General features: G+C 42.3%; 1 protein-coding gene across 2 annotated transcripts in view; it reads right to left on the bottom strand.

Moving 5' to 3' along the window:
• Positions 1-15,370, bottom strand: part of PDCD11 (programmed cell death 11) — a 43,309-nt gene that overhangs the window by 27,075 nt on the left and 864 nt on the right. For both annotated transcript variants that reach the window (XM_019459308.2, XM_019459307.2), the window contains exons 2-10: positions 14,352-14,464; positions 13,169-13,300; positions 11,150-11,317; positions 9,524-9,685; positions 8,078-8,201; positions 7,401-7,582; positions 2,599-2,706; positions 838-1,044; positions 66-190 (exon numbers count right to left, since the gene is read on the bottom strand). In XM_019459308.2, coding sequence (XP_019314853.2) covers positions 66-190; positions 838-1,044; positions 2,599-2,706; positions 7,401-7,582; positions 8,078-8,201; positions 9,524-9,685; positions 11,150-11,317; positions 13,169-13,300; positions 14,352-14,444 — 1,301 coding nt within the window. In that variant the 5' untranslated portion in view covers positions 14,445-14,464. The remainder of the gene's footprint in view (positions 1-65; positions 191-837; positions 1,045-2,598; positions 2,707-7,400; positions 7,583-8,077; positions 8,202-9,523; positions 9,686-11,149; positions 11,318-13,168; positions 13,301-14,351; positions 14,465-15,370) is intronic.

Raw genomic sequence — 15,370 nt, 5'->3', positions numbered from 1 at the left:
GTGTGAACGTGCACGCACAGAGGGGCCCATCTCCACAGCCCCACATGCACTGATGACAGACTTACGTCCTCAGAGAGAGCAAAGCCAGTTCATCCATTTGGCTGTAATCAATGATTCTGCATTTGTGGGTGTTCCCTGGCTTGAAGGCCTCGGCATTGAAGATGTTCTTAGAATCGGAGAGATGGCTGAGCTACAAAGTACCAAGTGATTAAGGACAAGGCAGAGACTGTAGATCTGAGGCAATCAGGTATGGAAGCACGTGACATAACTCAACACATTTATCACATACCATACAAACAGTAGTCTGATTGCCTGTTAAAATAATTCTTCTAACTAAAACACTGTTCTTTACTATCATAGACTCTCTATAAGGTCAGAGAACAGTCTAGACCATGGATCAGTATACTGTAGTTCACAAGTCAGTGCCTATTTTTGTAAATAAAAATTTTATTGACCACAGCCATGCCCTTTCATTTACATACTGTCTATGGCTGCTTTTGGCTTTAACAACAGAGTTGAGTAGTGAGGACAGAGATCATATGGCCCACAAACCTGAAATATTTACTATCTAGCCCTTTAAAAAAACTTTGCCAAGCTCTGGTATAGATCTTAACACACTCTTGTACCTACCATCAACCCGGTATCAAAAGAAGTCAAATTAATCCTGAAGAATTCTAACAGAACAAACATTGTTCTAATCCCTATATAGAGTCCACCACACTTGGGAATATTCAAAAACAGGAAACTAATACAAAGGATGAAGGAAACAAACAAGGACCCACATATCCCCAAAGTCCTTCTAGGGATAAATCCTGGTGAAACAAAGAGCCTCCTCACCCGGGCATAGGCCAGAGCCCCATCCTTCAGCCTGAAGGTGGCCCCAGCCTTGCTGGAAAAGCTCTGGACAGGAACGTCCTCCAGCACCGCTCCCAGGTGCTGGCAGGAGAGCCGGGTGAGTGAGCGCCCAGGCTGCAGGAAGATGGGGCGCAGGCTCAGCCTCACAGCCCTGGTCCGAGGATGGACACAGAGAACACAGGCCCTTACCTACACAAGGGAAAGAGCATAATGAGCAGGAGGCACACAGAATATAACACACCCAAAGCAGACCTTCAAAGGCCAAGACTCAACATGTGCTGACCAGGTTATGGATATAAGTACTCCTATCAGCTTGTGCGATCAAGCAGCATGTGGAAACATCCAACAAAATGTCCCAGAAGGACTATATCCAACTAAATCAATGCTTACTCAAGGTCAGCAAAACATATTAGGGTCCCCTCAATACCATGAGGCTAATAATACATATGCAGCAGAAGCCATGTACTGGCATCACTGTATCAGAGGCTCATCTGAAATATACCAGAAACAGCCTGCTCTGAGCACAAGGCTATAGCACACAAAACGCCTGCACTTTGTTTACAAATACGATTATAAAGAGAAAAAATTATTAGAAAAACGTTTACCAATATGTGGTGGGAAAACCAGTTTAGTTAAAAAACACGTCTATATAGGGGCACCTGGGTGGCTCAGTCGGTTAAGCATCCAACTTTGGCTCAAGTCATGATCTCACAGTTTGTGAGTTCAGGCCCCACGTTAGGCTCTCTGCTGTCAGCGCAGAGCCCACTTCAGATCCTCTGTCCCCCTCTTTCCCTACTCCTCCCCAGCTAGCACACACACTCTATCAAAAATTAAACATTAACAAAAAAAAGATTCAAAAAAAATGTGTCTCTACAGAACCCAACAGCAATGTTACTGTTAAAAACAAAAAAGGAAAGAATCATTTCAGAATTCTTTTTAAAACTCTGAATAACATATATTGGGATTTTCTTCCCAAATATCCATGTTCATTGTAAAAAATTTAGATATTTAGATAAGGGTAGAAAAAAACCACCCAGAGTTAATCATTAACACCTGACTGTAAATCTTCCAATATTTTAAGTAAGTGTACTATTAAAAAATATTTTCAGGGGCACCTGAATGGCCCAGTCAGTTGAGCATCTGACTCTTGATTTCAGCTCAGGTCATGATTCCAGGGTCGTGGAATCAAGCCCCACATCAGCTCTCCCTGAGTGTGGAGCCTGCTCAAGAGTGCTCTCTCTCTTTTGGCCCCCTCCCTCTCACTCTCTGTCTGTCTGTCTCTCTCTCTCTCTCTCTGCTCCTCTCCCCCCGCTTGAGCACTCTCTCTCAAAAAAAAAAAAAAAAAAAAATTGCTTTTCAAAGTTGGTTCTGCTCTATTCTCTTCACAGCACTTTTAAACACATTTTTCTATTTAAATATAGATTTTGTTCTTTTACATTAAATATTCTTCTTAAACACTTTAAATGGTAAGAGCAAAAGATCCACTACTCACCCCCTAAAATCAAACTACCTAAAAGAGTAATAAATGCAAACTACAAGTTGCCTTCTTTTTCACAGACTCCATTTCTCATCTCAGTCCACAGAAATAACTACGGTGGCTTCCTGTGGTCCTTCCAAAACACCTTTCCTTCCCCTCGCCGCCTCTAATACCCGTACACACGCAGCCCTAGGACCGGCCCATAGCTAACTGCAACACTGGACAGCTGTTTGGGACACAAATGGAATCAAGAAAACATTTCTTACTGCTTGGTTTGAGAAGTATGTTCCAGCTTTCTTGGGATCCAAGTGCATAAAGTCAACCAGGCCAGTGAAGTATGAGAGGAAGTTCAATATAAGGCCATGTGGAGTCACCTGAAAACAAACAGAAGAAGCCAAGAATGTAAGAGACGTTGTGCAGATGAAACACTCAATGCTACATTTTCCATGACCACTGTGTATTTCTCCTCCCCCAGCTAACTCTTGACAATCTTTCTACTTATAAAATTAAGTGGCAGGGCAACTCCTGGCTCTGGCTGTTTCTTTATTCAGTAAGCTCACCTCCCCTCAAACCTGAGGGGACATCAATCCTCCAGTCCTCGGGATTTCCATATGGAACGGAGGACAATTTGCACAAAGACCCTCAGGGAACCGTCAGCCTGACAACGTGGACAAATCGTTGCTAACTTGGTGATTTGCCCAGACTCAGAAGGCAAAACCCAAATGCATGCAAAAGGGAGATACTGACCACTCTGATTCATCCTACAGAGCCCCCCAAAAGCTAAGTAGTTAGAGGTGACAAGCACCTCAAAAGAAAGCAGTGAGGCAGATGACTGAAACCAGGGAAACTAAGTTAGATCTCCAGGTCCTCTCCTCACACCATAGGGCCTGCGCCTCTCCCGCCTCCACAGGAAACCTGTATGAGACTGAAAAGAAATAGGAGTGCAAACTCTGAAAATGCAGATTAAGAAAAATTCTGAACATCATACAGATATAGACATGGAGACATCCAGCCCCTCTCCCACCTATCTCTCAGGCAGCCAAGATATTACCCTCCTGAGGAGAGATTAATAGATCCTTTCCAGAAAAATCTGACATGCCAGAGAAGACTTGTAACCGTGACATCTGGAGCTTGCTCAAAGTCTGCTAGCTCCTGATCCTCCTGACACTGAATTCAGCCAGTCAACAAGTCCCACCCAACCAGGCACAACACATTTTATACCACCTCAATGATAAGATGGCAGTCAAAACACAAATTCAGTAGAGGAGATAAAATTAAAGTTGAGGGACTCTCCCAGAAGGTAGGATCTAGATAAATACATGCACATGTCAAAACAAAGGAGAGAAAAAACATAAGAAAATTAGAAAACTGATAATTAAGTCCAACACCATTCTATCAGGAGTTTAAGAGAAAGAAGAGGAAATTATACTTAAAAAAAAGTGGGGAAGTGGGGGATGCCTGGGTGGCTCAGCTGGCTAAGCATCCGAATCTTGATTTGGCTTGGGTCATGACCTCATGGTTCGTGGGACTAAGACCGAACCTGGACTCTGCACTGACTGCATGGAGCCTGCTTGGGATTCTCTCTCTCCTTCTCTCTCTGCCCCTCCTCGGCTCACTCTCTCTCAAAAATAAACAAACATTAAAAAATTAAAAAAATTAAATCTTTTTTAAAAAGTCTGATAAGGGGCTAGTATCCAGAATATACAAAGAAATCTTACAACTTAATAAATAAGAAGACAACCTAATTTTAAAATAGGCAAAAGACTTTTGAACAGATATTTCTCCAAAGAAGATATACAAATGGCCAGAATACAACCAGTGCATGAAAAGATGCTCAACGTTACTAATCATTAGAGAAATGTAAACCCCAATCATAAGGAGATGCCACTTCCCACCCATGAGGACAGGTATAATAAAAATAAAAAACAAACGTTTGTGAAAATTTGGAGAAACTGAAACCTTTCACTGCAGGTAGGAGTGTAAACCGGTGCCATCCCTTTGGCTGTTCCTCTAAAAAGTCAGTTACCATATGACCCAGCAATTCTATTCCCAACCATAGGCCTAAGAGAAATGAAAATTGACATCCACACAAAAACTTAAACATGAATTTCACAGCAGTATTACTCAAAACATCCCAAAGTGGAAACAACCCAAATGGCCACCGACTAATGAATGGAAAAACACAATCTGTCATATCCATAGTGTAGAATATTATTTAGCCACAGAAAGGGATGAATCACTGATACTTGCTACAACACACATGAACCCTGAAACCATGAAAACATCATGCCAAGTGAAAGAAACCAGACACAGAAGGTCACATATTATAGGATTCCATTTATATGAAATACCCCCAAGAGACAAATCTAGAGACAAAAAGCAGAGCCAGAGGCTTGAGAGAGACAGGGATGGAGATTGACCACTAATGGGTACAGGGTTTCTTTACAGTGGTGATGCAAATGTTCTGGAATTTAACAGTGGTGATAGGATGAGCATTGGGTATTGTATGGAAACCAATTTGACATTATATATAAAAAAAATTAAAAAATAAATAGTGGTGATAGCTGCACATCTTTGTGCATACACTAAAAAAAGTCACTAAATTATACATTTTTTGAAGGATGGCTCTTCCTATATGTGAATTACATGTCAATATGAATATAGAAAAAAAACCCAGTAAATACAAGAAATTTTCTCAGAATTTAAAGATCTGCATTTCTGAATTGTAGGAAAAATAAATGGAGACAGATCCACACAAAAACAAATCACCATGACATTTTAAAATAAAAGGGATAAAGATAAAATCTTTAAATTCTTCCAAAAATAAAAAATACATACAAGGAAAAGAAATCAAAGTAACATCAGACTTTTTAAGAGCAACAGAGGCCAGATGACAATGGGAACAAGGTCTTCAAATTCCTCAAGTTATTTTTGACAAAAGGATGCTAATCTCAGCTTTACTACCAATCACATGTGAGTGTAGAATAAGGACATTTTTCTACTCTGTGACTCCACTGGGAGAGGAGCTTGGCTTCCAGTGCCTTTTCCCTTTGCTGATTTTGCTTTGCCTCCTTTCATCATAATAAATCATAGTGATGAGTATCACCATATGCAGAGTCCCGTAAGTGTTTCCAGTGCATCAGTGAACCTGGGAGTGGTCCTGGGGATCCAACACACTAGGTCAGGAAATCAACCTCCCATGTACCTTTCCAATGATGCTTCTGGAGAATGTGTCATGCTAAAATGAGCAAGTAAACCAAAAAAGAAGAATATATTGAATCAAAGACTCCAATATAGGAGAAAGAGGGGAAGGAGCAGGATGACCAAGAAGGTAAGTCTTAGGATATCGGTTCTGCAGGGTTCCTACCAGGGCAACCAGTCTAGCCCGGAGGAGGATAACAGGAAAAAGGGCCCTAGGTTTAAAAACAACAACAACAACAACAGCAACTAAGAGATTATCTAAAGGAAAAATCTTTATGGAAAATTGTAATATAAGGAAAATGCAGGATATACAGTATTATGAAACAGTGATAGGTGGGAAGAGAATTTGGCAAATGACAAAAACAAAGCTGATAATCAGCTCCCAGGAAAAAAGCTGTTCAAGAAATAGTCATAGTATGTTACCTGGCTCAGCACTAAATAATATGTACATCAAACACTGATTAATGATTTAACCAAAATTTAAAATACTGTTAGGGGGTTGGAGGAAGGGAAGGGAAAAATTGAGAGAGCCAAATCATCATCTACCACAGTAAGAACTTAAAACTCAATGCCTAGGGGCACCTTGGTGGCTCAGTCGGTTAAGTGTTTGACTATTGATTTTGGCTCCAACTATGATCTCACAGTTGATGAGATCAAGCCCTGCATTGGGCTCTGCACTGAGAGCGTGGAGCCTACTTAGGATTCTCTCTCCCCCCTCCTCTCTCTGCCTCTCCCCTGTTCATGCATACTCTCTCTCTTGCTCTCTCTCAAAAATAAGTAAACATGTAAAAAAAAAAAAGAAAGTATTTTATGGGGTGCCTGGGTGGCTCAGTCAGTTAAGCGTCTGACGTGATCTCAGGTCATGATCTCACAATTCCTGAGTTTGAGCCCCGCGTCGGATTCTGTACTGACAGCTCAGAGCCTGGAACCTGCTTCAGATTCTGTGTCTCCCTCTCTCTCTGCCCCTCCCTGACTCGTGCTCTCTCAAAAACAAATAAAAACATTACAAAAATAAAATTAAAAGAGTGTAGCGCTTGGGGCGCCTGGGTGGCTCAGTCGGTTAAGCGTCCGACTTCGGCTCAGGTCACGATCTCACGGTCCGGGAGTTCGAGCCCCGCGTCGGGCTCTGGGCTGACGGCTCAGAGCCTGGAGCCTGCTTCCAATTCTGTGTCTCCCTCTCTCTCTGCCCCTCCCCCATTCATGCTCTGTCTCTCTCTGTCTCAAAAATAAATAAACGTGAAAAAAAAAAAATTTTAAAAAAAAGTGTAGCGCTTTAAAAAAAAAAAGATAAATAAAAGTATTTTAATACTATTTGACCTTTCCAATCAGCACTGTTCAAAACAAACATGGTCCATATGTAAGTCTATACCTTTAAGTTCTCTAACAATCACATTTTAAAAACTACAAAGAGGGGCGCCTGGGTGGCGCAGTCGGTTAAGCGTCCGACTTCAGCCAGGTCACGATCTCGCGGTCCGTGAGTTCGAGCCCCGCGTCAGGCTCTGGGCTGATGGCTCGGAGCCTGGAGCCTGTTTCCGATTCTGTGTCTCCCTCTCTCTCTGCCCCTCCCCCGTTCATGCTCTGTCTCTCTCTGTCCCAAAAATAAATAAAAAACGTTGAAAAAAAAAATTTAAAAAAAAAATAAAAACTACAAAGAAATAAGTGAAATTTATCTTAATAACACTTTAACCCAATAGATGTAAAATACTGTCTTTTCCACATGTGGCACTGGCTACATTTCTACTGTGTAAAGCCACATATGACCAATGGCTACCCTACTGGACAGAACAATTTCAGGTTGTGTGCATAGCACTACTTCAGTAAAAATTATCTTTATTTTAGAAAATAGTAATGACAATGAATGGCTTACCTTCTGTACCTGGGCTTTGACCACCAGTCCTGGTAGCAAGTTATTAAGGGTCCAGTTTTGCTCCTCAGTAGCAATGGCGGTAGAAACTTCAGAATGACCAATAGATAGACCAACAACTCCTCCGTTACCTTTCACCTCTTCAATAACGCAATTCAGATAATGACCCACCTTCAGTTCAGCACCTGCAAGCCCCAGCGCCCCAAAAGGCGAAATACCTCCATGAGAAGGGCTCTTAATTTGGGTTCAAGTAATACCTGAAAAGATCCATGGTTTACCTGCCTAGTTACCATGTAATACCCATGTTCCCAATCTCTCAGTGACCAACTACAAGAGGGGAATAAAGTGACCCTGACTGATCTGGAATCAACACCACTTAAAAATATGAAAATCTCAACAAGGCAGGAAGAGTGCTGGCTCAGAGGCCCTGGGGGCTCAAATTTCAGGGAAACCTTCTAGGTGAGAAAAAGCAAAACTGGTCCATTGGATCTAAACCCTGTCACTCCCTGACTCTTCACACATCTTCCCTTTTCTATCAGCTGGGATTAACACTGATTTTAGCAAAGCCAAACAGCTTTTGGGGTCACCATTCTGTCATTTTACTCACCAAACAGCATTTAAACATAATCCCTACACGTACCACCTCACTACCATGTACCTGCCCCTCTTTTTCCCCTCACCTTTGTTCTTCTGTCGGATATATTCCTTGGCTTTCTGCAGTGGCAGGAAAGCTCTGGCCCCACCAACACCAATGTCCACTAGGTAGCCGTGGTCTTCCAGGCTGGACACAGTGCCTGTGAGCAGCTAGAAGAGAAAGCATTCCCCAGAGTTCAAAAGTCAAAGGTAATGGGATACACAGCAAACATCTCCTACCAAACATGAATGTTCCCATCATCGATCTTGACATATCATCCGTAATCCTCTCCCACTCCCCCTCCCAATAACTTGTAACTGTAAATTTCAATCCCACTAGAGGATAGAGAAGGGAAAGACATCAACTTTAATTCTCCATTGCCTTGAGGGATCTTATGGTTTCCAGTCAGTGAAGAGTGTTATAAACAGGTGGGGAATGACAAAGAGGGGTTTCTCCCCCGAAGAATTTCCAAAAGATAAGAAAGACCATTATGTTACACAAAGAGGAATAAACCAGATGGCCTTGCAAGGTCACTCCCAGAGCCATGACTAATCCAGAACTACTCTTCTAGCAGTCATCATGTCTTTTCTAAGTGCCTCCAAGACTTCGAAAAAAGAGAAAAATCTTGCCAACCTCCTGCACATTTCATCAGGAGCAGTGTGAAGTTCCAATCTGGCTCTTACTAGCCATTTTGTCTTTGGCAAGTCACAAACCCGAGTCCATTTCTCAAATGCACAAAGGTATACCTATCTGCCTCACAGGGCTGCTATGAGAATTTAAGATAAAATGTCTAAAACAGCGCCTGCCAAACAGCAGGCTCTTGATGCTTGTCAATTTCCTGCACCTTGGGTTATTTTCATTTCCCTTCCTACCCAGCTTTCAGGTCTGTCCCAAACTGACTGCTTCTACCTAAAGGTTAAAAGATCATATTGATCTCCTTCCTTTCAATTACAAGAGCACTTAGATGAGTGTAGTTTATTCGAGCATGTTTTACACCTATTGGACATTGACACTTGGAGCTAATTTCTCCTGAATCTCCACAGGACTGGGAGACTCAATAGTGAGCTCCTCATTAGTACAGCTGACAGACTAATTGCCCTGACTACCTGTCTCCTGCTCTCGGAGAGCAGTCCTCAAGCGTTCCCTACAGATGCCAGATAGCCTCTGAAAAAAAAAAAAATCTGTAAAGAACAAGTCTTGGTAAGCAAGGCACTTTGTGGAACTCCTCACTCCTGCTAAGCCTCCTTGAAGACTTTTTTTTTTTTTTAATTTGGCCACCAATGAACCTTCCCTTTCTCCCCTCCAAGGTAGTGTGATTACGTTCAAGCCTTCAATTTCCACTAAGTACCCAAGCACCCTAGAGACTGTCCTTCTCAGGAAAAAACCCACCCCTGTGTGTAAGCTGAAAGTCAAAGGTCACCTAGATACTCCCCAGGAGGCAGGCCAGGAAAAAGGCACATGGTCTGCTCCTCTTCCTTGACCTGATACATACCATGCCAGGCTTCAGGGCCTCAGCAGATAACACTTCGTTGACATTTTTGGGGTTCAGAGATAGCTTGACACTCTTTTTGCCCCTTTCTGTGAAGCCCACACTGCTCACCACACACCTCACCAGCATCCCAGGTGAGAAGAGTTCAGGCAAGTGGGCCAGGTCCTGCACAATAGAAATGAGAAAATTCTGATACATACCCCTCCCCTGGACCAATATACCACTGCCCAACCTTGGCTCGGTGGTTTCTCATCCTCAGACCCCAAAGAGCCCAAAAGGCGGATGAAGAGGGTAACCACTTGCCCATAAAGGAAAAGGGATCTATGGCCAAGTCAGTCTTCACTTTCAGTATGAAGCCTCCGTATCTCCCCAGAACAGGCAGATGTAAATGACTTGTCAAGAGTTGTCTGTATTCACCATCTCCGTTTCTTCACCTCCTGCTCCCTTCAGGTCACTGCCTCTATGTTCCACCCCTCACACACCACTTTATCTCCCAATAAAATCACCAGTGACCTCCATGTCACTAAATCCAAATCTGTTCTCCAGTCCTTCTTATATGTGACCTTTAAAAAGCATTTAACACTAGCGCCTCTCCTTCCTTTTTTGAACATTTCCTCCCTGGCTTCCAAGCCCTTCATGTGCTGGTTTTCTTTACTATCCCTCTGGCCCCTCCTTCTTCCAACAGCGACTCTCCTACTCAAGACGTTAAAATACTTCAGGGTCAATCTTCCTCGACGATCAGTATTTACTCGAGGGTCAGTTTTTCGGTCTCTTCTCACTCTATTCACTCCTTCTAGGCACCCCCTTCCCTCTTCTTAGCTTCAGTCACCACGTACACAGAGCAGTCACACATGCACATTTCTAGCCCAGACCTGTCAGAGCTCTGGAATCACCTGTCTACTGGATGTCTCCACCATTCCTCAAACTCAACACAGCAAAAAAAATAAAATCATCATCATCTCTCCCAATCCAGGTCCTCTCTCAGGGTTTCTATCTCAGGATGGCAAGGCTGACCATCAAGTCAGGTACAACAGAAACCCAGGACTCATCCCCCATATCAAACCCATCAGTGCCCATGGACTTTTCCTCCTCAGGCCGCAGGAAACCCTGAATGCAACCTGCCATCAGGTGGACTACTACAGTAACCTCCTACCTGGTCTCTGGGCAACTACACATGCCTCTTCAATCTATTCTCTGTGTTGTCTACGTACGAATGTTTCAAGGGCTTCCCACTGGTTCTAGAATTAAAAACTAATCCTTAACATGACCTAGCCTCCAGCTAGCTCTCCTGCCCCATCCCACGCCACTTTCCCTTGCTTTCTATGCCGTAGCCACACTAGCCTTCTCTCAGCTCCTTCTGCCTGAACTCCTTTCTTTATTTACCTGGTATACCCTCATCCTTCAGATCTCAGCTCAAGCATTCCTTCCCCAGGGAAGTCTCCCAGGCTCCCTAGGCTAAGTCAAAATCTCCTTGTTAAAAAAAAAAAAAAAATTAAAATTAAAATCCCCTATTATAAACTCTCATGGCACCTTGCACCTGGGCTTCTCAGCATTTAACAAAGTTGTAATTTAACATCTACCTAAGCACCATTTAGTTCCAGTTATTGAGTACATTCAGGTCTCCCTTACCTTCAGAGGTTCTTCTTGAGCCACCTGCTCATTCAGCTTTTTGGTGTAAGCATCACAGATTTCAGTCACTTGCACAAAGCCCTTGAGGCCATTGGGGAGACTCACCACCAGTTCCAGTTCATTTACCTCTTTCACACAACCCAAAATCCGCATCCCCTCACACAGGGACTAGAAGAGAAAAAGTGAAATGTGTACAATAGGGAAAAGACCAATGAATGAGATCAGGGGTTGTGGCTTCTAGTCTCAACTCTGACTTATAATTTTTTAAGTTTATTCATTTTTGAGAGACAGAGAGAAAGAGAGTGAAGAGGAGAGGGGCAGAGAGAGAGAGGGAGACAGAGAATCCCAAGCAGGCTCCAGGCTCTGAGCTGTCAGCACAGAGCCCGACGTGGGGCTCGAACTCATAAACTGCAAGATCATGACCTGAGCCAAAGTCTGATGCTTAACCAACTGAGCCACCCAAGCACCCCACAACTCTGACTTCTAAAAGCTACAGGAAATACATGTTCATGTGTCACATGACATGTGTCAAATACACGTCAGAACACTTATCATTGCTGACTGAGCACCGTAAAACAGCACTAGGATACTCGAGGACTCTTGCTTTACTACAAACATCCCACACTCAAATGCGTGGGGGGGCAACAAAATGAAGGAAGCAGGTCAGTGGAGACAAGGGCAGGGTGGGGTGTGGATGTCAGACCTAAAGGGTTAAACCACTACTCAGTTCCATGTGATTACAAACGAGGAAACACGAGCTTGTGCTGTCAGCACTCTCAAATTCTTACAAGAAGCTAGAAAGCACATTTTTTTTTTTTAACGTTTATTTATTTTTGAGACAGAGAGAGACAGAGCATGAACGGGAGAGGGGCAGAGAGAGAGGGAGACACAGAATCGGAAACAGGCTCCAGGCTCCGAGCCATCTGCCCAGAGCCCGACGCGGGGCTCGAACCCACGGACCGCGAGACCGTGACCTGAGCCGAAGTCGGACGCCTAACCGACTGAGCCACCCAGGCGCCCCTAGAAAGCACATTTTTAAAAAAGTTTATTTATTTTGAGAGAAAGAGAGCATAAGCAGGGAAGCAGCAGAGAGAGGGAATCCCAAGTGGGCTCCATGCCGTCAGCACAGAGCCTGATGCAGGGCTCAAACTCATGAGCCGCAAGATCAGGACATGAGCCAAAACCAAGAGTTGGACATTTAAACAACTAAGCCACCCTGGCACCCCCAGAAATCACATTTTTATGTGAAATTTTCTCTAATGTTAACAAAAAGTTAAGAAATTCTTCTTCTGGGGGACACCTAGGTGGCTCAATCAGTTAAGCATCCGACTTCAGCTCAGGTCATGATCTCACAGCTCGTGAGTTCAAGCCCCATGTCAGGCTCTGTGCCTGGAGCCTGCTTCAGATTCTGTCGCCCTCTTTCTCTGCCCTTCTTGCACTCTCTCTCTCTCAAAAATAAATAAACATTTAAAAAGTTTTTTAATAAAAATAAAAAGAAATTATTTTTCTGAGCGTCATAAAGAACAAACAAAATACCTCTGCAGGCTGAATTTGAATCTTTTCCTTAAGACTTATTTCACTTTTTTTTTTCTTTTTTACAACATATATCCCCAATTATAATCTAAAAATCTAAAGTAAATTAAAAGACGACTTTTCCAAGAGAATCTCCACAGCTACAAAATGAAATAGAAGTAGAATGGTTGTTAAAGTTATTGCCAGTTCTAACCTATGAATCTACTAATACACAAGTTCAATGAGGACATAAGCACAACAAGGGGCTCAGCAGTGGCTAAAAAAACAACACATGATCCCAGGCACTGGTTAACAGTCAAAGGCAATAATGCTCAATTCTGAGCACAAACTCCAAAAAGTCTCTACAGGGGGGCATGCACACTCACATACACGCACACATGTGTGTACAAAAGGAATGAAGGAAAAACAAAAGGAAAGAGGGAAGGGAAACATACACAAACTTAAGCAACCAAGGTAGTTTTAGAATAAGATCAAATTGTAACAAACCTCAATACTAAGGATTTCAAACTTCTCTCTTATAGACTTGCTGTTTTCTCTCTTTTCGGTTTTCAACTTTTTTGTTTTTGCTGGCCCTTTCTGGCTCTTTTTCCTTTTGGTAGATTCCTCTTCAGTAGAAATCTACAGAGGGGAAGAAAGATCTCAAGGAATGAAGAGAAACAATCCTGGACTTTCCTTCCAATTTCAGGTCACCTGTCACCTTGCTTCGTTACTCCTTCACTGCACCCCCTTCCAGTGTTCCTGTAATTCCCGCTCCAATGTCATCTCTTCCATTCTGCCACCTTTGTTCAAGCCAAAGGTGGGAACCTTCGCATTTTCAAAAGCCCCTTCTCTTCTGTGTTCTTCCTCCCTTGACTGGGATGGACACTGGCATCCCCAGGATGAGAAGCAATTTGGAACAGTGTGTGAAAATGGAAGGTGGAAACACGGAGACCAGAGTTAAACTCCCAACACCACCATAACAAGCTATGTGGTTTCTGCTCAACCACATAACCTCTCTCAGCCTCAGTTTCTCATCATGGAATGATGTTCTCTACTCCACTGTAGTTGGACAGATTACATAAAATCCATATAAGACCACACAATCAAATGTTAGTTCCCTTCCCTCTAGCATTTGGAGCAATGCCTACTCTCGGGGAAGATGGTGAATTTTAATGCAAATTCTGACCATTATACATGGCAAGAATCCCATTTAAAAGTGCAATCACCAGCTCCTTTCTCACCATACTTTAATCAATTGAAGTATAGTTAACACACAATGTTACATTAATTTCAGGTGTACAACATAGTGATTTGACAACTCTACACATTATGCTATGCTCACAAGTGTAGCTACTATCACTATAAAATGCTATTACAATACCACTGACTATATTCCCCATGTTGTACCTTTCATGACTTATTCCATAATTTTTCTCTCCATCCTTAACCAACATGGCAAAAATTCCTAAGAATAAGGAACAACAGCACTGCAAACTCAAGTACTAAATGCCATGTTTCAAAAAATATAGTCTCATGGTGGTATGGACTCTCCAACAAGTTCGTTCACTTTACAAAAGCAGACTTCCAAAAGAAACAAATATGGAAAATACCACATTCTCAAACAAGGTTATTCTTCACAAGGACACTAGAAAGTGTTCAGTGAGTCTTACCAAACAAGCACACCACTTACATCAAATAAGTTGTCTTGTTCAACCGACTGCTGGAAAGCTTTCTCTGATTTGTGGGTCTTTCTTGTACCCCCTCGGGGGAAGCTTTCTTCCATGGTTGCTGTGTTTGAGTCTCCTAAAAACAATGCAAAGAGTATCAGTGAGATGTAGCGTTGGTGTCAGATTTCCTAAAGGCTGTGATCAGTGGTCAAGAGGCAGAACTTTCTAGCACCAAGGTGCTAAACAACATTGAGGCCTAACAAATAGATGGTTTGATGCTAAGCCTCAAATAACCTATAATTCATCTTTTCAGTGGTATCTGCTTCAAAACCACAAGTTCATACACTTCCTCCAGAAAAAGAAGTTCTAGATCCAGTGTAGTAAATGTTATAGAATAGCTACAGAGAATAGCTATAGAAAGAGACAAATGAATATATAAATCCCTATTCAAAGAACATGCACAATTTTAAGAAAATAAAGCAATTATGCAAACAATTTAAAGTACAAATTGGGGCCACTGGCTGGCTCAGTCAGAAAAGCATGCAACTCCTGATCTTGGGGTGTTAAATTTGAGCCCCATGTTGGGTGTGGAGATTACAAAAAAAAAACAAAAACAAAAAACAAAAAACCTATAAAAAATAAATAAAATACAAATCAGGGGCACCTGGGTGACTCAGTTAAGTGTACAACTCTTGATCTTGTGGGTTCAAGCCCCGCGTTGGGCTCTGAGCTGGGTATGAAGCCTACTTAAAACAAAACAAACAAAAAAAAAATGCAAATCAAATTATAAGCAAAGAAATAGGAAATGATAAGGCTTCAGTAAAGAAGGCAAGCTTCCTAAAGAAGATGCCTTTGAGCTGTTAAAAGATGAAAAAGATTTTGACAAATGGAAAAGGAAAAGCAGAAGGAATGTGAGAAAAGGCATTCACTTAGAGCCAAATATTTTCAATAATCACCAGCAATTTGTCAAAAAATTGCTCAAAAAGTTGCTGTTTCCTTTCTTTGAAGAACTGTTCCACTAAACCACAGGGAGAATAAATCA

Source organism: Panthera pardus, unplaced genomic scaffold (assembly GCF_024362965.1).
Source record: "Panthera pardus isolate Hobbes unplaced genomic scaffold, ASM2436296v1 HiC_scaffold_22, whole genome shotgun sequence".
Classification (NCBI taxonomy): Eukaryota; Metazoa; Chordata; class Mammalia; order Carnivora; family Felidae; genus Panthera; species Panthera pardus.
Note: the sequence above shows the minus strand (reverse complement) of the source record. Positions and strands in the feature narration are given on the sequence as shown.